We start from the raw sequence: 25063 nt of genomic DNA on the forward strand, positions 1-25063 counted from the left end.
ACAAGTGTTTTGGAACGATGGGGAAAAATTGGACAAGTTAGAGGTTAAGCAGCCATCTTTTTTTTTTTCCACTTTCCCCTCCCTCTTTAAACCCCTAAAGTCAATCATACAGAAGCCCAAAGATAATGACTGTTTAGTGATGCTCATGTCAACAACGTACCAGCACTTAGATGAGGAAGCTCTGATGTGATGCAACACAACACTCGATCAAACCAAGTTTGTTACTCCAACATGTTTAAGTGTGCAAACCAACATGTGCTGGTTATTCAAATGATTGTGCTTTATCATGCCCTTGACTTAAAAGTGATTTTAATTTTCTTACATCTTTTGATTTTTTTTTTCGGGCAAGTAAAATACATGTTCGCGTATGTGTTCTGCAACAATTTGAAAATCTGTTTGTCCGACTGGGTAAGTGGTTTAAAAAAAAAGTAATATAGCACCCTGCAATAGCAAAAAAAATAGGTGGCTGCATAAACATAAATAAAGTGGATTAAAATAAGTGGATTCACATAAATAGAAACTATCACTAAAACAATAAGGGATGAAATGTCTAAAAACTTCTTATTTTAAGGAGAAGCGGACAGAAATCCCTGGTACTAAAGATAACTTGCAGTAAAATGATGTATCCAAACCATATTTCATTTTGCATCTGACATGAACATCTTTATAACATGAATTCAAATGACATATTGGGTTTTTTTTTTCTCAAAAGTCACACAATATTAATCAGGAGCTCCCTTCTCTCCCACCCCTGACAGGCTGAATGAATTAGGCAGTGATGCCGATTGTTATACACAAATGAGTAATCAATAATTTATTGTGTGATTATGCAGTCATTTTTGCCTCCCCCTACGGCAACACATATCCCCCTGTTCCCTCTCATTACCATAATTTCATCAAGCCAGCAGAAATCGCTGCACGATGACTTGAATACATCAAATTGGCAATTACCAAACTGCAATTTTCCCCCCTCGCTCATTTTTGTCTCTCCTTCCTCACTCAATTTCCCCCCTCACTCTCCCTCCATCTCTCCCTCTCTCTTTTTCTGCCTCCCATCAATTTCCTTTGCTCACTTCATCTCTCCATCTACGAACATAATCTATGTTGTGATTCGAGTCTTTTCTTTTCTCTATCCTTCTTTCCCCTTCTTTCTCTTTCTCTCTATCTCTTCCTTCGTCCCCCTTGCTCTCTCTCTCTCTTTTTTTCCTCCACCGCCATCCCTCTACTGCCTCCTGATTTCTCCCTCCATCTTCGTGTTGCCATCTCCTGGGATCTGTTTCCTGCTTTTTCTTTTTACGGGGCAATGCTCTGATTACTGGAGGGGCGGGTGAATGGACGGCGCAAAAAACAGCGGATAACACGAGCTCTCTACCCCCCACCCCTCCCCCCTTTCCCCATCCTTAAAAAAATGAATCACATTCATCCGTGTCTGACAGCAGCTTTTGCGGCCAAAGACATCCAAGTTAGCCGGAGATCTATTAGGTGGATTTGGGGGGACTCACTTTGTCCTATTCCATACACATTTAGAGAGAGTCCTAATTAATTAGAACAGGCTAGTGCACGACTCTCGGGAGTGATACAAACACCATGGCAACCTACGAGGCTACGTGGGCTTAGATGTTTCTTTGTTGTCAGCCAGCGCCCTGATGCCGCTAATCTTGGTAAAAGAGTTGTGGAAAATTGAAGGGAAGGGATAAATATAATATCACAAAAGCAATTTCACATAAAGACCCACAAAAGTATAGATATTTTAAAAAAGAAAACATAATTTTTTTTTTTTTTTTTTTAAACAAAAGACTCGTGATTCTGAAATAAAACCAGTGATTCTTCCTGGACTTCAAAATAATAACAATAGTTTCTCTTCATCATGCTTGGATAATAAGTTCAACTATGTGTTTCACGGAATATAGTCTGTATACACAGAAACTTACGATTAAAGCAAATTGTATTACTCTGTGCAGAGAAATCAATTCCTCCCCCCCCCCCTGCAGAATTGGTATGAACTTACAGTTTAAAATTTTACTTTCTTTAAAAATACATTCCTTTGGAAGCTAATCTCACTTTCTCAAAGACAGCTACACAAAACAAATAATGCTTGAAATATCAGAATTGACAAACTATCTCACTGTTGAAGGTTAGCAGATGTAAATAACGATGATGGATAATATATACGATGTGCAGTATCATACCACAGCCAAAGAGTCCACAAGACCTTTCACTATGACACACATAAGTCTTCAATCTTTTGTTGTCATGGTGACCAAATGAAAAGCCATTGGATGATGATGAGGAGGAGGAGGAAAATTATGATGCACAGTATCACCTACTGGCCTCAATCGCTCTCAATCTCTTTTATTCATCTTGCGCTTAGATTCGGGAGGGTGATGTCACGTGATCAATCATTTTTAGTGAAAGAGAGGGGGATATATTGAATTAAAAGTTGACCTTTCCAACCAAAAAATGGTTATAAGCTCATAATACAGTCCAAAATTATTTCAAATCATCTGTTTTACTTGTTAGCGCATGTATACTGCACTCCCTCAATCAAATTTCACAAAAAGCACATATTGCATTCCAAGAACATACAGTATTTTCCTCTTGTTTTCAAGAAAAAACTTCAAACACGCTTGACATTGTAAATAGCTGGCTAGTTAGCAGCTCTGAATATTCACATGTAATCAGCAATTAAATTACTGTTTTGTGAAATAGTGGTAATCCTGTAAATGCAGGGTTGTCATTTTTTGCATGTGCAGCATTAATTACTAATCTTTAGAATTTTGCTCGTTTCTATGGTCTTTACACTCCTAATGATATCAGACTGTGTACAGAGAAAAAGAAAGCGAAAAATTGAGATAGAAGAAATGATTTACATATGTTGTTTGTTTTTTGAAACCAAGACAGTCATCATTAAGGTGCCTCACATCCATTTTAAAGCATGCATTGTCTGATTCATTTTGCCGTACCCAAGTATTTACATTGACGATCTGCAGCAAGTGTTTCAAAGTGTCCATAATCTCAAACTTCATGTGTAATCAAAAATGTTATTTCATAGTTTGCCCAATTGAAGAGTCTGACTACGTACAATGTATGTTGTACTCTCCAATTTTTTCTGATTACAATTTTTTTTTTGCAAATTTTTCACAAAAACTAGGAAAAAAGAACTTGGCAGGGGCTAAAAGGTAGCCATTCCATTCCCTTGTGCCTGTTGCCATCCTCTCACAACTCTTATTGGCTGACTCACTTCCCAAGACATAGTGCCAATTTGCAGGCACTAGTGTAATGCCATTCTCATTGCCACCAAAATAATGGTTTTTTTTTTTTAAATCATGATCCAGATTGCGATCGAAATTTAAAAAGTTTTACAGTGAGAACAGAAATGTGTGTTGATTTTTTTTTGTTGTTGCAAGATTAGGGTCACAATTCAAATCACACGAATTTGTGTGATTTTTTTTTTCTTCAAAAGGATGCAGTGTTGTGCAGTGAGAAAGTGACCTCAAAAAATTTTGAAATTTTATATCCCCCAATGCACCGCGCAGGTCGCTCCTTGATATTTTTGTTTTTTCTTTTAGCATTCTTTGGCATGCCATGGCTTATTGAATTGGCCTTAAGACATAGACTAGTAAGAAACCATTCATAAAATGCGCGACCCAGCTCTTCGCGTATTATCGCTATCCAAAAAGATTCGCATTTTTTTGTTTACACTGACAATGCTGAATCAAAACGACACCCACCCTGATCGCAACCAAAATTTTGAAATTTTTGCAATAGGCATTTTCACATCAGCCTGATGTTTCTAAATAGCGCGCTATTTTGCTGACTATTTTCTGCGAAAAATATCTCGAGCTTGGATCTTTATCGGGTTGATGTGAAAACGCCTAATGAGAAAGGCACTATTATCTCATAAAAGCATTCTGAGAGGGAAAAAAAAGGGGGGGAGTGGCATAGTGAAAGAGGGAGAGATAGACAAACAGACTGACAGACAGAACAACAATGACAAATACTACGAGAAGCAAAAAAGCTACTGGAAGAGGTAACATCATATATGAAGAGATAAATGACAACAAGAGAGAGAGGTTGAGAGACCATGAAAGACCAGGAGTAAATTACAGACAGAGGAGTAGTGAGACAAAGGCAGAGACAACAGTCCAGTTCTCCGGAAAATTATACTGCTTCTGTTGCAGATACCATACAGTACGGACGGCAACGTTCAGGTTTCAGACATAGGAGGCGACGACCCGTCTGTAAATGCAAAGGATGCTCACTAACCATAAAGTCCTGGCGACGACGATGCTAGTTCACCCAAGGATTCCATTCTTCCCTCTGGCCTATTTCCTCGTCATCCTCATCCCCACACCCCTTCCTCCCTCCCTCCTCCCTCCTCCTCCTCCTCCTCCTCCTCATCCCCCTCCCTCTCCATCTCCTCCTCTTCCAAAGCATCCTCTTCAGCATTCCAACTCCCTTCTCCTCCTCCTCCTCCTCCTCTTCTTCCTCATCCTTCTCTTCTTCCTCCTCCTCCTCCTCCTCTTCATTCTCCTCCTACTTCTCCTCCTCCTCCTCTTCCTCCTCCTCCTCCTTCTCACTCCCTCCTCCTCCTCTTCCTCTTCTTCTTCCTCCTCCTCTTCCTTCTCACTCCCTCCTCCTCCTCTTTTTCTTCCTCCTCCTCCTCTTCCTCCTCCTCCTCCTCCTCATCCTCCTCCTTTTCCTCCTCCTTCTCACTCCCTCCTCCTCTTCCTCTTCTTCTTCTTCCTCCTGTTCTCCCCCTCCTCCCCCTCCTCCTATGGCTAACATTGAACTTGCATACATAGAGGGACATATAATACAGAGCCTGAGACACACAAGTATTTGTACAGACATGTGTACAATCCTGAATATCCTGTCTTAACCTCATCCCAATGTATTTTTTTTTCTCATTCACTTTTCCTTTGCCATTTTCTTCTATTTGAGTATCTGCAGCTTTCTCTTCCCTTCTTTAGCCATACCTTTCCAAATGTTGTCGTTGTTGTTGTTGTTGTCGTCGTCAGCCTGTAAGGATTTTTTTTTTTTTTTTTTAATACAGCTACCACATGGTCACTGGAGTATTTCTCATTTGCTATAAAGAACTCTTGATCAGGAATCTATGATATATCTTTTTTTTTCCTTTTGTCAATGTCAGAGAGGAAAAATATTGGTTGAAAAGCATGATATTGGACATGTTATGCACAGTCTAGCTTTTGTCTTTCCATGAGAAAACATTGTTTGTAAATTTACTATGCATATCCATCACTGTGCATCTGTGTGATTTACACATAGCAGCTCTTCAGAATAACAATCCTGAGCTAGAGCACAGCATCTCGGTAAACCTCCCATCCCCACCCCCTCCAACCACAATCAAGATGCTTGAACTACCCAATGTAGCAAAGATTCTGATCAATAAGATTTGCTGTTAACCATTTCCTGGAGTTACAAGAGAGAGAGTAGTAATAATGAGAAAAACAAAAACTTAATACTGCTCTGAACAGAGGAGTCACAGAGACCAGAGATAAGACGCAGAGACTGTCTTTCCACGGAGATGATATCCCTTTTCCCTACATTTTTTTCAGATCATTCCAAAGAGAAATGCCTTGTCAAGCCGTAATCAGATGTAGTGTCAGGAGTGGCGTCGCCAATTTTTGAGCCCAAAGTCTGTGAAACTTGAGGGATTTCTTTGAAAATGCAAATTTTGCCTCTCTCTCTCTCTCTCTCGTTCTATCTCTCTTCGTCCATTCTTTCCTCCCTCCAGCCATGCAGTTTGCCAAGTCCGTCAGGATGCGAAGAGATTCCGCGATTGGCTACTCTGCGGACATCCAGACTTCAGTGCTGGACAGGATTTCAAGCACAAGGAATCACTGACTACCCCACAACAACAGAGGCAAGAGGCTGCATCAGCAAAGCTTGAATATACAGCAAAATCTTAGGGGGGGGGGGGGGGCAGGAGGCACACCATTCTATTTCCTCCAGCATTTTGCTAAAAGAAAGTGTTAAATGTAACTCTCGGAGGTGATAATCCATTTTGAGGGGTAAAAACATGGCAAAAGATCTGGATGAGAAATGGGATCTACAATATGCTGAGCCCAAACTGGCATCTAATGGAGTAGCATAACTACACATTGATATTGATAGTCAATAGATTTTAGTCATTGTGTCTACTACCCAGTGAACTAGACCTAAACTCTCCTCAGCTGAAAGAAAAAAAAAATATGCCTGGATGAGAAATCCATACAGCACAGATGCAGTAAAACACAGGTACAACTACGCAGATCTTTTTCTCGTTTTCACAAATATCATTCTATGTACCTGTACATTGTACGTGTATTATGGCTGAATAATAAATGTGACGTGCACTCGGCGCATATCAAGACAACTGAAAGATATGTGTAGTTTGAGTCAAGTTAATACAAATGATTAAAGTTTCATTTGTACCAAAGGTGATCATCGACATCATGAAGATTTTGTAATCACTGCAAAAATATACAGCAATAGGCTATAGGCGAGTATCCTAAATTATGTCATGATCTTGTCCTACATGTCGATGCAGATAATACAAGTACTTAGAATTACAAGGTAGTTGTTTTTTTGTTTTTGTTTCGTTTTTTGTTTTGTTTTTTAATAGCGAATGCCCAGTATAATGACAGTGACCACAGTGGAAAATATTAGTTTCCAACTTAGTGTGTTCACATATGAGTGTCGATTCTTTCTTTTGGTTTGGTCTTTTTTTTTCCAAGAAAACCTGTGATTCAAAGATTTGATAATATTGATAAAGATGGATGCTTTAAACTTTGCACTAAACTGATCCCACAATAATGTGAGGCTAGTATCTACACAATTACAGCTTACAATTCTGACAAAAAGACAATATACCAGTTATACCTCAAAGTTAATGTGTTACGAAAGCAAAGCCACCTGAGCAGCACTACAGTATACATAGTAACTGGGACTATACACTCTGAGTGCACTGCATACATTGCCTCCACGCATGTAATGGTTCAATTTATCAAGCAGCTGTGTGTATGTATACAGATAAGGCGCTTCCCCAACCAGTGTAAAGAGGCCCCCATGCAACCTACCACTGTCGAGCAGCCTACATGGCAGCAAAGCAGCAAGTAGCATTTGTCCCTTGCCGTGACAGCTTTATGCCTGACCAGCAGCCGACCCGACCTGGGAATGCGCATTTTTGCATGAACGGTGGCTCGGCCGAAGGCAGTGGCAGCTTCGCCTACGGGCGACTCTTATCTCTCCGGGTCACGGAAAGATCCATGCAACAGCGAGAAAATGTGACCCAGCTTTGACTAATAAAATCTTGGCAGGGTGGATAAGAACGCAGAAAATAAAGTAGGCAGTTAGTTACACCAAGCCTTTTTCCATGCTGTACATTAACAAAATAATCTGTACAAAGAAGCTTAGAGGGAAAAAAATGAAGAAACTAGCAAACTATGATAAAGCGTTACTGGTCTGCAAATACACAAATCAATGCATCATACACTTGCACAGAAGGAAGATGAAGCAAAAAAACACCAACAAAAATGTAATACGTATCTTCCACCATTTTTTTTCCGGTATTCCCCTAATGGCACATGAACATTTATATAAATCAGCTCTTGCATCAAAAGTTCCATGACAAATATCAAAATGATCTTATATACAGAGCTTGGTCATACAAAAAAACAACAACAACAACGCAGGTCCCTGCAATCATACATATTATTATTAAGAGGTATGAATCAAGATATCTAATCTGAGTTATAATGCCAGTGAAACTAAAGCCAAAGATCTGTGAGAGCCAAAGGCAGACAAATGATAAACAATTGAGAAAGTTCCTCAAATTGTAAACAAATCATCATAGTGGGCTGCATAACAATCACCTCCACATACTCATTTTGATGACAGGACTGTGACATCATAGTGCCACATATATGTATTTCTTGGGCAAATTTGGTGCAATTATTCCTTTAATGATTCTAAAATTATCAACCTTCTTGCACACATACGTAAATGTATAAAGTGCAAGGTACTTCTCAAGATGGCCACCACTGCACTGCAGCACCCGTAACACATCCTATCAAGCAATCAATATGCTGGAATCAGAAATAGCTTCATGGATTCATACTTTAAAGTGACATTTGGTGAATAAATATGTCCTATATGTTTTAAGGACTAAAATAACTTAGTAAAGTCCTTATTGCAGTCAACCTAAGAAATGAAAGTAAAGTGTTATTATGTCTCACAAAAATACTGACAATCTGGTTACCCCTGAAAGTGAGAGACACCTGTACAAGCCCTCTTCTTTAACCCGTTGAGGACGAGTCCCGAGTATACTTGGGCAGGTGTCTATGGAAAGTGCGTGTTGTAGCAAAATCAAACCGTCCCCAACGGGTTAAAGGTCCTGTTTACCTTTTGGAACAGTGATTTAAAAAATGTTCATGATACATTTGATACATACCATGTGTAGTAGGTCTGTTGTATCACAAAACATCCTACCATATAAAATTTTTCGCACTCAAGCTTTGAATATAAGGAGATATCACTATTTTTCTCATTAAATGTAACTGTAGACGGTTTAGTCTGGCAACATTTTTATTAAAACTATTGTTCACATTTTGTCTATTTAACAATACTCAGCATTGATTATATGGGCTCAAATTTCTACAGTGGTTGTTTCTATCCTAAACTCACATTTTGGAACTATTCTAAAGCACTAATGCTGGGTTTTTGTTTCATCTGCAAATAATAAATTATGCCTTTAATGTGAAGTATGCATCCAGTGCATTTATTCTATATACCATCAAGAAAATAGATGTTTACTATTTCACAGGCTTGCTCTACCATGTATGAACCATGCACTGATAATGAAGAATTTCGAAAGAATTTAGGCAGATCTACAAGTAGCTAGTGTGTTGTAAATCTTACCCAGGGATCATTTGTTTCTGGCGAAAGCATTTGGAGGGTATTAGTTAAAAACATACTACACTGTTCTCAAAACATGGGACTCTATCCCAAATTCTTCAGTCAGTTGCTGCATTATTGTTGCTTTCATTTCTTTGAATACTTGTCTTCAATGTGCTCAATGGAAGACTTTACTTTCCGTGTCTATTTGTCTATCTGTCTATGCAAAAGTTTATTCTTTTTTTTTTAAATTATATTCAAATTTGGAGGGTTTTGACTGTTTCTTTTCTATTTATCTTTTCACAGCCCTGTCCATGGATTATTGTCACTACAATCACACTAACACAGCAAAGACATGTTTTCATAGTGTAAAACAGTCTGCGTAATTATCCACAGTTGCCCCTGGTTTGTTGAAGTGAAATGGCAGTTGTTGACATTGATCCTCAGCAATGGGATGGGGGGGGGGGGGGTGCAAATGGACAGCCAAGAACACAGTGTTAAGCCTTAACTCGAGGCTCAACCAGGGACTGATTTGCAGAATGCAAACATTCTGTCAACAACCTTCTGCAGATACATCATTTAATCTCAAATACATTAAAGCAACAGGCACAGCTTTCTACTCTGTCCCTCCAATGACACTCAATATAACTACCGCTGCAAACAAGCATTATTGTGTTCGCCCAAGCTCCACTTGTGTACGTGTACTTCATTCACGAATCAATGAACTCATAACTCCATTGAATGGTCAGACTGCAGAACTTTTTTCGTCAAAACAGAAACAAAACAAAAACATGACAGAAAAATAATCACATCACAAGCATTCCATGGCCGTATCTTGAACAGACTGCATAATTACAAGATCTGGGCTCATCAGCCCATTGGCAAAATTTGAAATTTATATCTTTTAGTATGATAATACTCAAGCTTGGTGTTTCAAATCAACTTGTTGACATCACTGTTATGCACTGCATGCCACTACTACAAACAGTGTGGCATCTACTACACCATTTTATACATTGGTGCAAGAGAAAAAACAATGAAGCAGAAAAGAATTACGAAAGTAGAATTCATATAGTTTTGACAATTCTATGACTTCTCTGTAGAGCTTGTGCAATAACTAGCACAGTGGAAGCACTACACTCCAGTCAGACTCCATAGAAGCCATCTCCCTAGTACCAATCTCCCTCTCTCGGGCGCGTCACCTCTCTCTGACCCGCACAAAAATTGAGCATGCATGCACTCCACTGGCCTTTTTTTTTTCTCTCTCCCTCTCTTTCCCTCCATTCCTCTCTCGTATTTGACAGCCTCACGGAGCAGCTACATGCTGCGCATATGACCTCGAGGGGCTCCAGCTCTTGTGCTGAACAGGAGAACGAAAAATAGGCAGAGAGAGGGAGGGGAGGGAGAGAGTGACAACTCGTATCCCACTCCCATCTATACACAAGCCTCCACTCCTCTCCACTGTCAACCACTGGAGAAAGCATGTTGCCATGGCAACCCATCCTCACCCAGTCTGTCTCCCTCCATCCCCCTGGTCTCATTTCACTGTACACGCTATACGCATCTATCTTGAATGCAGTTCCATTCATTCATATCTTGGCCAGCTAACAGACCCAAAGGCCATATTCTGCTGTTCAAGAAAATCTCTTCACTATTCAGGGTTTGGGTGCTACAGAGCATCACCCCACACAGAAACTGATGGAGAAGCATTGTAGTTTGAGTCTAACACTGCTACGTGTGGAACTATTCCGAAACAAGACGGGAGAAACCCTACTGAAGTCATACAGTTGTACATACTGCATGACTCATCTTGCAGAGCTGGATATCGACACCAGCAGAAAACTTTGACAGAAACCTGTCAATGAGTCTCCACTCATCCAAACATGATGAGCTTGAGGAAAATACTTATAAATTTTATGTGCCAATGCTCCAGTTGCACACTTGATAAAACTGGCAAAAGTTAATGACCCTGACAAATGACAGTTCAACAATCAAAATTTGCCACGTGTTCATATCAACTTTTATATATGAAGGATACGAAAGGAAACCGGGTGGTAAATGGGTCATAACATGTTCCTAGCAAAAGTTATAGCTGGAAGTGACCTTTGAGCTTCAACATTTTCTTTTGCATGCAACTGATTGACTATTCATTTTATTCCTTCTTACCACATCACATCACAATTGGACATTCTCAAACCTGAAGTCGTAGTGGGAAGAATATGCCAGTTGTAATCAGACTATGGTGACCTTTGACCATTACTGTTGACCACACACCACTTTGATATCATGAATATTGTCTACTAGTACTTCTAAACATTCTTTTCGATATCTTAACCCGTTGAGGACGAGTCCCGAGTACACTCGGGCAGGTGTCTACAGGAAATGCATGTCGTAGCAAAATCAGTCCATCCTCAACGGGTTAAATCATCATTGCACATGCAGAGCAAAAGTTTTGGCAGGAAAAAGACACTGTTTAACCCGTTGAAGACGAGTCCCGAGTATACTCAGGCAAGTGTCTAAGGAAAATGCATGTTGTAGCAAAATCAGCCAGTCCTCAACGGGTTAATAGCCCAAGTTTGATGACCCTTGACATTTGAGCTTTGTTAGACACTTCTGATGAATCACTCTCACCTGTACAGTTCCAACCAGTGTAAAAGACATTTTAACTTTTAACATTCTAAATAGAGCTTGTCGGAGGATTCTTTCCATTTTTTAAGTCAATGGAACATTCATAAACATTCTCAAATGACCTTTTGCTTTGCATATGTGTAAGTCATATCCATGAACTAGCTTTGTATATACATGAGTCATCTGAAAAAAAAACACTTTTGACCAATGCAGGTACCAAAAATCACACAAGAATCTCCACATCCACACACTTTTTTTATTTTTTAATTTGATTTTTTAAATCACATCACACTTGAGTCATCATAGTATATGTGACACATATGCTTGATATATGTCTCATAAACACAGTCCCCGATAAACATTTTATTCACTATCGAGGACTCAGCTCAGCAGAGAAGCACAGCTATTTCATTAAGGTACCTGCATATTGAATTATCATTTCTCATTTGAGGTCAGTTGGTACGTAGGATGGCTCGTCCGTCACTGGGAACCAATAGCAGACTCTTATCCAATTTAACGCTAAATACATGCACGGAGTACAACCACATTTTGGTCATCTCAAATTGGCAACGGGACTACGTACATGTACATAAACTCCCCACCCCCTTCATTTGATGGTAGGAATCTCCTCTCCCATTTTATAAAGGGGTCATATAGTTCTGGCTGAAATCAAACTTCAGGTTTCTAACATTTCTTGGTGAGATAATGACAAACCTCTTATGAAATGATTCCATGAGGAATTCAACATTTATTGGATGAAACTTGGTTTTTGAAAAGGCTAAGATATCCAAACAGAGCGATCCTAATAAAAGGTGGGACCCACCTCTTATTACGATCAATTTGTTTTACTTTGTTTTTGGATGTCTAAGCCATTCCAAAACTGATTTTCATCAAATAAACTTTAAATTCCTCTTTAATAGAATGGTATGCTTTGTACTATTTCATAAGTGGTTTCTTAATATCTCGCAAAAAGTTAAAAGCCCAATCCTCATCTCCACCAGCACTATACCATCCCTTTAATCATTGGTCTATCTTTCGGAGACAAAATCTGTGCTTTCACAGCGAGTGGAACCTTTGCAATCTTGTGTGCTTGTGCTGGTTGCAAGACAAACTTCTTGGTTTAAAAGCATATAGTTGTTAACTTCAACGCGTATATTGTTTTTGCTTTGTCGTCGATTTTAAGAGTGTCATTGATGATATCATTACATCTTTACCTGGTTCGTTTCTTTTTAAAGGGTATCACAGTTACATAAAGTTCAACTTACGACAGCAGGCTCATCAATTCACAAGCCAGAGGGAGTTCACCTCTAGTTTGAAGCACTTATATATCTATTTTATATAAACATCCTGATTTTCATCTAATAAAACACTGGCTGAAATTGGCTGAGTTTGCTCACTGGCACCGATTATTGTTAGGGCCCCCAATTGGGGGGGGGGGGGGATCATTTTATGCAAAAAAGCCACCAAATTTTACAATTTTCTGGTAAAATTTCAGCTTTTATATGTATGCCTACTCATATCCACTCTTCCAGCAATGCACAAATAGCATCTCATAATACTATTTTAAATGGCATTTCATCAAATGATACACATCCATACTGATGCATCATAATAAATGCCATAGGAGGGTATATGGCTGAGGAACAGTTTTTACCACTCGCAGAGATCCTGAAGAAATTTTCATTTAAACAACTTCACAATGCACGGCGGCAGTCCGCAGCAACAGGCAACTTCTCTGCGGCACAATAATGTGGGAGATATGTATGTCGCGTTGCTATGGGTAACCGTTCTCACACGCTGGCACATTATTTGAGGCAAGTCTGTGGGCGAGTGATCTCTCAGAGCACACACACACACACACACACACACACACACACACACACACACACACACACACACACACACACACACACACACACACAAAAGACTGTATAAGGATATATGCAACCAACGTCAAAGCAAACAGTATTCTTATAGGTCTACCACTTTTTTGTCAGTATGCTCACAGCAAGTGTGCATGCTGGCAAACTTGAACAGAGACTATCTCCCTTTTATTTTTTGTTTTGTCACATTTTGGTCCATCATCTGTCTGTCTGTCTGTCCATCTGTCTCTTTCTGTAACAAAGAAACTGTGCATTTTTCAGTGGTAGTCTCTTCACAAGACCGCGCCTTACCTTCCTGTCCCCTTCCTCAGACGGCTGGAGGCTGGGTACCGCTGTAGGCGAGTGATGTAACAACTGGCTACCACCTCCAAATGAATCTGCATTGAAAGGAAACAAAAAAAAAAAATATTTGTAAAAAATAAACTCATACTTTCTCATGGATATACATGTATGTATAAAATTTTACAGGTCCACAGCAACTATCAAGCTGGACTGTACATTCATTACTTACCCTCCTCACAAAAGGAGTAACCATAGGCAACCATTTATCTCTGAATGAATCTGTATAGAATGGCAAAAGTTGAACCATATCTCTTCCCATCCCACGACTGGAGTCACATCTTGAATACAAAGATGCATGGTTATCTTTACCAGCCTACAACACATGAATAGGTCTGTTCCGTTGCCTGCAGTTTTCTTACATGCTGAACTGCACAATCATCACATACCCATGGTCAGTAGAATAATTTTGATTTGCATGCATGCAACTTTTATTCCTGAACGGACCTCCCTGTTCAGCATTGTGGGCAGGTAAAATGTTACGTGACAATCTACCGTGCCCTAGCAATTGTATTTCCCAACAAGCTCTATGCAATTCAGTCTAGCGCAGAAGATCAGTGAGTACTACTGTTGCCCATTTTTTTATTTTATTATCAATAATCAATGATAACAAATTACTGTATACGCCATACATTTCGCGAGTCTAAATTTTCGCGAGTCGGGACTTCCCGACAATTTCCCCGAGTGGTTAAATTCGCGATCATTGAGTCCTGTACTGAACGGAGAATTGTATACGCGTACGTCACATTCATATCGGCATTAGGGTTAATATTTTTCGCGTGTTTTTAATTTTGCGAATAGCAGCTGACTCGCGAAATTCGCGAAAATAAAAACCTCGCGAAATATTCGGCGTATACAGTACATAGCAACCATGACTGTTTATGCCCTTTGACTGTCATACTTCCGGCAAACCTTTCTGGCTATTATGATATTTCACGTTTTCGTTGTTACCCAACTGAAAATGTGTTATTACAACATTATTTCACATACATGTATTTCTTTGCATATAATGTATACAATAGAGCAAAAAATCTGCAATTCTGCAGGCAGATAATAACTGTGTCTGTCTCTCTATCCGTATAATTTGGTGATCGCTCACATGTCATGTTATTGTAGAATATCACATATGAGCCTCCTGATGACAAAGATGCCTGTATTGCAATTCACAATGTACATTTCTTTTCGAAGGTTATTGGGAGCAGTGATTTAAAGAATGTTTGAGTTACCATATTTGAAGCAAACTTATGTGTAGGCCAGTTGTATCACAAAACATCCTACCATATGAAAATTTTGCAATAAAGCCTAATATATAAGGAAATATCACTAATTTTCTCAATAAACCGTAACTGTAGATGGTTTATTATAGAAAAAAATTTATCATAACTATTGTTCACATTTTGTACGTTCAGCAATACTTAATATTGATTATACTGATTAATATTTTTACATTGGTTGTTTCTACCCCCAACTCACATTTCAGAACTATTTTGAAGCATTAAAGCTGGGTTCATGTTTCATCTGTAAATGGTAAATGCCTTTAAAATTTGCCTACATGAATTTCTAGTCCTTATTTCTGAACTTCTATAAAGAAAAAAAAAATATTTAAAACTTTGGTATGCTCACCAATAACTACACTAATCTTACTTTAATCTGCACGTAAAGTGAACAGATTAATGAAAAGCCACACATGAAGGTAACCACCTTGATATTATCCCTTGATAATCTCATCCCCTGTATGCTGTTTGCACAGAAATGCATGTGTCAGTATCTGGCTATCAAGGAATGACAGAGATAGTACTTTCCCCAATTCTGTAAATGACATGAAAGCTATCTAAAAAAGCATTAATGTGCAGCAGGCACAGATGAGGTACAAACGTAACATGCACATTCAGTTCCAAAACTGAGTGCTATCTATCATTTCACCAGGAAAACTCTGAGTTTGGGCATGATGGCTATCATAATGAAATGAAATGAAATGAAAGAATGAATGAATGAATGAATGAATGAATGAATGAATGAATGAATGAATGAATGAATGAATGAATGAATGAATGAATGAATGAATGAATGAATGAATGAATGAATGAATGAATGAATGAATGAATGAATGAATGAATGAATGAATGAATGAGTGAAAGATGAATAAATAAATGAAAGAATGAATAAATGAATGCATGAATGAATGAAAGCATACAAAGAATAAATGAATACAATGTAAATAACTCAATAAAATATCTAAAATTATTGAATACATCAAAATTACAGGGTTGTACAACTGAATAGATTTATAGAATAATCTACTAATGACAATAAAATAATGAAATTTACACACAGTCAACTCTGTATACATCAATCCTAATGGGACAGAGGAAAATACATTGACTTTAATGGAGATATTTGATTTCTGCTTGTATAGAGGAGCAAAACCAGTAAGGCTATGAATCAATGTAATTGGGATTTCTTATTTTCATTGATGTAGCCAACTGATGGACATACAGTGTGTATGTGCCATCAACTTACGAAGAACTGACTGTGAATTACCTCATCCTATATTCATCTAATCAGTCATCATCTAAAATTAATTCAGCTAATTCATCCATGAAATATCACTTTACTTATTATACAAGCATGAACAAACAAACAAACTGTGTAACAACCATAAAATGCTGGTTTTCATTTACCTTTCACATAACAACTTGTACACTATGTAAATATATAAATCAATAATTAAAAAACATAAATAGATAAGCAAATAAATAAATGAATAAATAAATAAGCAAATAAGTAAATAAATAAATAAATAAATAAATAAATGAATAAATAAATAAATGAATAAATGAATAAATGAATAAATGAATAAATGAATAAATGAATAAATGAATAAATGAATGAATGAATAAATAAATAAATAAATAAATTGCTGAATAAACAACTTCACCTAAGTCTACCTACATTGGAAAGTACAACCTTCACCAGGATTCTCCATATCTTAACAGGTTTCATAAATTAATTTTGTTATTATTGCTTTCTTTTGTGTGTGCAGGGGGGATGTTCATGCAGGTGTGCATCTATGTTTGCTTGTTTGGCTTGTTTGTTTCTTCTGAAGACTTTACCATTGTGGTGATTCAATGTACAATGCATATAATGCATGAGACATTTAAGAAGCATAGAAGTAGAGGGCATACCAGTCAGAGAAATTTGGGTTACACTCAGCCATTCATATCAAAGTGGGGAAAAAAGAAACTGGTACAAGAACGCCATGCCATGTAAAATTGTTCACAAATCACAAACAATATACAGTGTGATCACTACTGATATCAAAGCTCAGTCTCTGCAACAATACATGGATATTGACTGGCAGGGAGGGGAACATACAGAATGTTCTACTCAAAAGGTTTAAAAGGGATCCTATAGCTTTGGTTGAAACCTACTGTAAAACACGATATATTCACGGCACGAAATTTTCGTGAATTGGAGCCGACAGTCTTTTTCGTGGCATGAAATTTTCTTGAATTGCCACCGGCGTTCAATGCAAATAGCGTAGACAAGAAATTTTGCGTGCATTTTAATTTCGCGAATCTTGGCGCTCGCGAAATTTGCAAAATTAAAATGCACGCAAACATTCCTCGTTTAACAGTAACTTATCTTTTCTAACATTCTTTTTGTAAGATAATGAAAAACCTTCTCATGAAATATGAAAGAGTATGTACTTCCAAGAGGAATTCAATGTTTATTTGATGAAAATTTGTTTCAAAATGGCTGAGATATCCAAAACAGAGCAATTATGATAAAAGGTGGGACCAACCTTTGATTGTTTGTTTTACTTTGTTTTTGGATGTCTCGGTCATTCCCAAACCGATTGTCATCATATAAACTTTGAATTCCTCTTAGAATGGTATGCTCTGTACTATTTCATAAGTGGTTTCTTGGTATCTCGCAAAAAGTTATAGGCCCCATCCTCATCTCTACCAATACTACACTATCCCTTTACCCCGTTGAGGACGAGTCCCGAGTATACTCGGGCAAGCGTCTATGGGAAATGTATGTTGTAGCAAAATCAAACCGTCCTCAACGGGTTAAAGTGCACTTGGGAGACTGATTGTAATCCCCAGTGTGAGCATTTATATCCTGAAGTTTGAACAATAATTATTCCTGACAACAAAAAGTTACCATACCATTTTGATTGCGTACCATGTCCTGATTTATGTGTTTCACAAGAAAAGGATTTTGAAGACCCATATCTCCAACTTGTTTACAAACACTCTGTTGATCCTTAAAAAGATATTGTCCCTGGGCATTCCTGGTATTTGCAAACATAAAGTATCTAATCACCTCTGCTTTAAAGCACCATTCTGTATCATTTGCATTTGTTTCAACATGAAAATGGTCTCATACGCATGTAGCCTACACTTGTATATGGGTGTAACAAACAAAACTGTACTGCGTATGGATGAACATAACAAAATGTTCCTTTACCACGGTGATCATGTTTTAATCACAAACAGGGAATTAATGGGCCCATAAGTGCATGACAAAACTGTAACAGCTTGGCAAGATTTAATTTTGTGCCACTACTCTGTCACTGAGCACACTCACACAGATAGCATTTTTGTTGCTTTTCTTTTATAGAAGAATATTACAATGTAGCAACTAGGCGTAATTTCAGAACAATTCTCTTCAACTACCAAACTTCAAATCTTCATCAAAAATAAAATGATGTGTGGAGTGAGAAGACAAGTACTAAAAAAAATAATAATAATAATCCATGGTGCATACTGATGGACCAGAATATGGATAACATTGGCTGCCCATGATACTCAGTGTGAAAAACAGACAAAACAACTACTACTCATGTGCACTCCCTGTTTGTGTTCCCTGTTTGTGTTTAAACCATGATCACTGTGGTAAAGGAACATTTTGTTATGTTCATCCATATGCAGTACATTTTTGTTTTTTACACCCATATACAAGTGTAGGCTGCATGCGTATGAGACCATTTTCATATATATATATATATATATATATATATATATATATATATATACATTATAATTATATTTAGATATACATACATGTGCACTATTAAATTATCCAGCCATACAGTGTATATACTGTATGTATATTTTTAAGACGACATTTTCTAATAATATATATATATATATGTAATATGTAGGCCTGAACATATTTATATTTTGGATTTAAAAAAAAAAAAATCCTCTGGTGAATGGGTCAAAAGAGCTTCATGTGATTATTGGTATTTTCAGCTATGTCAGAATGTTGGCATGAGTGACACTCCATGGCGTACCTACTATTTGCAAAATGACATCACTTTTTAAGATGACATTTTCCGAATAGTATTTGTGAAATGTCACAAAGAAATTCTGACATTGCGCACTGCTCCGTACCTTCATTCGGTGAAATGTAATGATTTCTAATAATGATTTAGTCTAACAAAACAATTTTGACAACACAAAGTAATTCTGACAACACAAAGTAATTCTGACATTGTGCGCTACTTTGTATGGTCAGTGTAGAACCCTCCCCCCCCCCCCCCCCAACATCGCATGCACCACACAACTTCTCGCCTCACATTTTCCCCTTCTTTTGTTTATTTTTTTTTTCCATTGAAAACACAAAACAAATACACTCTGCATAATTTCAAGTTTCTGGTTAAAACTATAGGCCTCAATGCCTCCAAGAGTACTATTCCTCTTGGGACTGCACCCCTTAGTGAATAGTACTATTTTGGAGTCACCTCTGTCCATAGTTTTAAACCACAAACTCTCAAGGCAAAGTATATTTGTAAAATATATGCATATATATATATATACATATATTTGTTGTTGTTGTTGTTTTCCCCACTGGCAATTCATGCCAGCAACTGACTGATAGCAGTGGGCATAAGACCATAAACCTTGTGCCGCATAAAGGGGCAGGGTCAGAGAGCTCACTCGTTATTCACAGAGCCCTAGCCAAACTGCTTTGGCTCAGGCTCTGCGAAATATGGCACAGAGCCGCTCACTCCGACAGCCTTACCACTCATTCTCTCTCCCTCTCTTTTCCTATTTCTCTCTCTCTGCCAACAACCTAGCCTTAACCTCCTGCTTCTCCAGCCGAGTGGCGCTTCGATCGATTCACTCGTTCACACTGTTGTGCACGGGCAGACTCCAAGCTTAGTACGCTATGCTTAACTTGTACACTGTGTTCTGTAGGCCTATTGTAGCTCGTACACACACAGAGACATTATACTGTAGTGCTGTAGCACTGTGTTGAGGAGTAGTAAGGCTTACCCATGTATAGTAGTGGAAACAAGTCTGCAGAAATCTGCATGGTCTCTTTAATAGCAAATGTAGCAGTAACACTAGTCAAAATATTTTTTCGCAAAGAGGTATAATGGAAATAGTAGAAACAGTAAAACTAATATCAAATAGTAATACTAAAAGTAGTAGTAGTGCAGTGTAGTAGTCTGCGAGTAGTAGTAGAAGTAGTAGTAGCAGCAGCAGCAATAGTAATGATAGTAACAGGGGTAGCAGCAGTACTATAATTTAGTAGTGTCGCTGTTGTATCTTCACCAGTGACATAGGCCTACATGTAGTAATATTGTAGCAGTTGCTCGATATAATGACAGAAGCATTGCAAGATACTTGCTGTAATTTTGGAATGGTAGTACAATGCCAGTATACTTTGTATTAGAAGTACAATTGTACAGATGTCAGCATAATACGTGTCACACATTCAATCAGACCAGTGGATAAACAAATGGGTGCCTGAGACTCGAGAGGCTGAAGTGAAAAATCACTTGCCCCACTATTAAAGGGAGGAATCATATAATCAGTACACACTACAAAGTATGCCTAATACCATCTTCAAAGTTACAAAAAGAAAGCCCTAGCTTCATAATGAATGGCTAATGAGGTCGGATGTTTGCTCCTTTGCTCTGTATTCAGTCAGACCGCAGCACGTATGCTAATGAGCCAATTCGGCAAGATTTACTCAGCACTCTCGTTGACGATCTTTGCGTTCGAAAGGTGTCTCGTCGTGCGAGATTTTGCGAGAGTTTGACAGGGCTATGGTTTTCACAGTGTAGCGACTTGTACATACATTGTACATTTATCATGGCTACAAGTCACGGTAAATTGTTCTCCAGACTTTGATCTTTATTTTGATACTAAATTTGCATATAATATCGGTTCTTATCATGATGATATAATCAGTTGAATTTGCGTAAATTTTACCTGCTTTTCACAGAAGATTTTGTCATCTAAAGTTCGTTTTTGGTTCCTGACCGGATTAAGAAACTGTTGTTTCTGATTTTGGCTTTTTTGTAGAGAGGAAACTTAGATGCTCATCATATATTGGAGTCAAGGAGACGCAAGCATGATTTATACTAGTTTTTTCGTTTTGAAATGTCTGTAAAACTCACTCCTAAGCCGGAAGTATGCTCCATACAAAGTGTACAGTGGCGCGAATCTCTCACTGGACAGTGCTTGCATTCAGCGCGCGCTGTACCACTGCTTCTAGCTTCTAGCTTCTGTCCGAAGCACAGAAATCTACACGCGTGCCTATGCAAGCATGCGCTATGCACGCACGTGGCATGAAACCGTAGCAGCGAAATGACGTAATTTTGTTGAAAAAAATACACACTCCCTCAACTTCATACTGACATACACTGTATGTTGTAAGGGTAATATTATTCCTCCACCTTCTGAAAGAGGCAAGTCAAGTGCTCTTTTATTATGTGAGGAAAGTAAAAATATGTTGAATTTCTTTTGAATATATTTTCTTTTGAATATATTTTCTTTACATCCTTCTCTACGCAAGTGACATCACAAGCTGTGGTAGTCTTTTCATCCAGGGATGGCAGCAATCAAATTTTAAAAATTCATAACTTTTGAACAGAAAGTCTGATTTTCCTCAAACATTCACTGACGTGTTTACTAATATTGCTGCATTCACTCAATCCATTTTTAAGGTGAACTTGTCCTTAAGTCATAACAGTTGCCATGCCAGAAAAGATGTCATGTACTTTTCACTTGCCCTATAACAGATTTGGGTCACTCTTGGCAAGCAGACAAAGCTGTAAATTTAGAAATCCCGAGTTGTGGTACTGGAAATGATGTTGCTGTGAAAGTGACATCACTGATTCTAACCATAGTAAACATTGTACCTGTAGCAGCAGCAGCGGTAGTAGTAGTAGTAGTAGAAGTAGTAGCACTTGTTATAGCAGTTGAACGTGTAGTAGCTGTGTCAATAGTAGTATAAGTCGTGTAATTGCAATAACAGCAGAAGTAGTAGTAGTAGTACTAATATTACAGTAATAGTAGTAGTATGAGAAGGAGTAGTAATCCAGTTGTAGTAGTAGTAGTAGTAGTAGTAGTAGTAGTAGTAGTAGTAGTAGTAGTAGTAGTAGTAGTAGAAGTACAGTTGTAGTTGTAGTAATAGTGGTAGTAGAAGTAGTAGTAGTAGCATCAGCAGGGGTAGCAGCAGTTGGGCAATGATTGGTGCTGTGGAACAGCAGTGGAATAGATACAGCAGCAGTCGTAGTTGTAGTTTACAGCAACCACTCCACCCATACTAGAGCGCAGAAAACTCAACAGGGCAATTCCACGGTAACTGACGTTACGCGTAAGGATTTTCATGAAATTGTTTATGTTTTAGTTTTGTGAATGAAAGCACCTGGGGCTTGTAATTAGCATTGATGAATGAGTTCATGAGAATGAAGAAATGGGTGGAAAGTTTTTCTCTCAAACTGCATTTCTTATCACATAGCAAGTGAAAATGTGTCGGTAACTGACGTTACGGAAAAAGGACATGGGAAATTATGGTGTAGATTTAAATGGAAATATCTCATGTCCCTGACTTCTAAACTTTATGTGCTTTATATGGCAATATACCTAGGTTCTTAGGAACAGGTGTGCAAAATAATGTGCACTTTAGATATTTCCTTTTAGCACCATGCCAATTTCAGTGAAGGCATGACGGTAACTGACGTTACGTAACTGACGTTACGCTTACATTTGCCATAGGGTTTACACATGGAAAATCATAATTAGGAATTGTTTTGTGATATTTTATAATTCTGACCTTTCAGAGTGATTTGTTTGATATGGAATCATACCTTGGTTCATCAATTACAAATACCCAAATGAAATGAAACATTTGCCCATTTTCTTTGTGTTTAATGAAAACTTAAAGGGAAACATGTCAGTAACTGACGTTACGTAACTGACGTTACACATACTTTTGCTATGGGGTTTACAAAGAACTAACTTATTTAATAGGTTATTATACTGCTGCAGTATACCAGTAACAATCCCAGGCATTTACTTAGCAACAAGTTAAAACAAAATCTAAAGACACAAATGGGGTGGGGCCCTTAGAGGGCAAGCTCCCCCCCCCCCCCATGCCATAGCACAGTTGAGCAAAAATAATGTACAACTGTAAATGCACCAGAGGATATTTCTTGACATTTGTCTTAAGATTGAATGCTTATTCAACAGTTATGATTACACAGAGCCATTTAGATTCAGCAGTTCCAAGTATGAATATTGACATAACTAAGGGTTTTTTTTTTCTTAATGAACAGGAAAGTTTCTATCTAGAGTACCCCACCCATAATGCCCTGCAGTACTACACAAAACACAGATATTTTTGTGTGTGAAAAAAAACAACAACATATCTTTCAGGTCATGGGGAAAAAACACATACAAATAGAAATATTCATATGAAATCCAATGTGATGTATTCTTTCTTCTTTTCTTTATTTTACTCCTTCTCCCTCAAGGCTTTGTTAGGGCCACAAATGACAAAATGATCTCCATTATCAATAATGATTTAAATGAATAGTGTTATCACACTTTTAATATTTTTTCTGTGAAGAAGAAGCATGCTTTTTTGGTCAAAGGGGCATTTGTTTATTCCTTGCTTGAAGGAATGTAATTGTTTTTCTTTTCCTTTTCACTGGTATATCAAGGCTTGCAAATACATCCCAGATACCCAAGAAATAGGACTTTGCAATGAAAGAATTCTAAGATCAATATAAATGAATCTTCCTGTTCATAATTATCATGTATTACAAAAATGTCCCTGCATGAATGAAATAAAGTAATCAACAAATATGAACAGTTTTTTATTTTACCCTAGAATCACCTCTCACTTTGAGCAACGTTATTGTTAAACGTTGAGCAACATCAGTGTTAGTTTCAAACAGTAATGACAGTACATGCCTTGTGTCAGGCCTGCTTATGTACCATTTCAAGATGTGCCATATCAACTAAACCAAACATCTAAGTGCAAGCGAAGAAATATATGTGACCCGCGACAACGGTTTCAGGCAAAAGTCGCATGAGCAAATTCCCTCCTAGGCGGGGTACAAAGATTTTGACCATTATTTTTGTCGATTTAGGTTTTTTGCAGAAATCGAATCTTTGATATGTTTTCTACATCTACACTAAATTTCATAGCATAAGACTACGTTTTTCCTATCAAAAATGGAATTTTAAACACCCTATGTGGGATCGCACTCGTCAGTTTCAAGCTTCTTTCGAACGCCGCGCCAATATCCTCAGCGTTGCTACGGCGCAGGGTCTCGCATGTGATTGGCTGGTGCGTCGCATACATTTACATAATTTGGCTTTCGGAGACACCAGTTGCAGCGTTTGGGGAATGCTTTGTCCACGCGTGCACGATTACATGCTCCATTGTTCTTGCTATAGTGGTTTATTATATACGCTCGCTCTGTACTGCGTGCTGTTCGTTTGGCTTTCTATCCAAACTACATTCTGCCGCAATATTCGACAACGGAAGTGAAACAAAAATCATGTAGCATGACATAATCGTGTGAAAAGAAAACTAAATATTCTCAAATTTGTCTACTTGTACATGTAGTAAAAATTATGACAGCAGACTGATTTAATGGAAGGTAGATGACAGGAAAGGAGCGGCCACACTACATGCAACCAATTCTATTCAAATACTACACGTCAAGATCGCACCAAACTAACGAGTCGTGTTTGTTTGTTTTAATTTAATTAGCACCACCGAACAAAGCAACATAATTATGCATGTCTTGTAAAAGTGAAACAAACAGGAAGCGTGACCCTAGCCAGCACTAGCAATTTTCTGCCTTCAAAATGCACCACAATGAAAGCGCGATTTGTAAATGTGTGGATTCGCCACCGCTCCTGTTACATGCACACGGACATGGCATGTGGATGCCATTGCGTAATGCGTGCACCATACACATGTACATTGTACATGTACACCATACGTGCAATATCGTATTCGCCATCTTGTAAGACGTCCTGGGGTAAACA

At 38.1% G+C, this 25063-nt stretch overlaps 1 protein-coding gene across 1 annotated transcript in view; it reads right to left on the reverse strand.

The window, feature by feature from the left end:
- Positions 1 to 25063, reverse strand: part of LOC139727666 (E3 ubiquitin-protein ligase RNF38-like) — a 132138-nt gene that overhangs the window by 90840 nt on the left and 16235 nt on the right. The window contains exon 3 of the mRNA XM_071638645.1: positions 13701 to 13786. Within this exon, the coding sequence (XP_071494746.1) occupies positions 13701 to 13786 (86 nt within the window). The remainder of the gene's footprint in view (positions 1 to 13700; positions 13787 to 25063) is intronic.

This window comes from Diadema antillarum, unplaced genomic scaffold (assembly GCF_040938485.1).
Source record: "Diadema antillarum isolate AM-2024a unplaced genomic scaffold, OU_Dant_1.0 seq00000140_RagTag, whole genome shotgun sequence".
Taxonomy (NCBI): Eukaryota; Metazoa; Echinodermata; class Echinoidea; order Diadematoida; family Diadematidae; genus Diadema; species Diadema antillarum.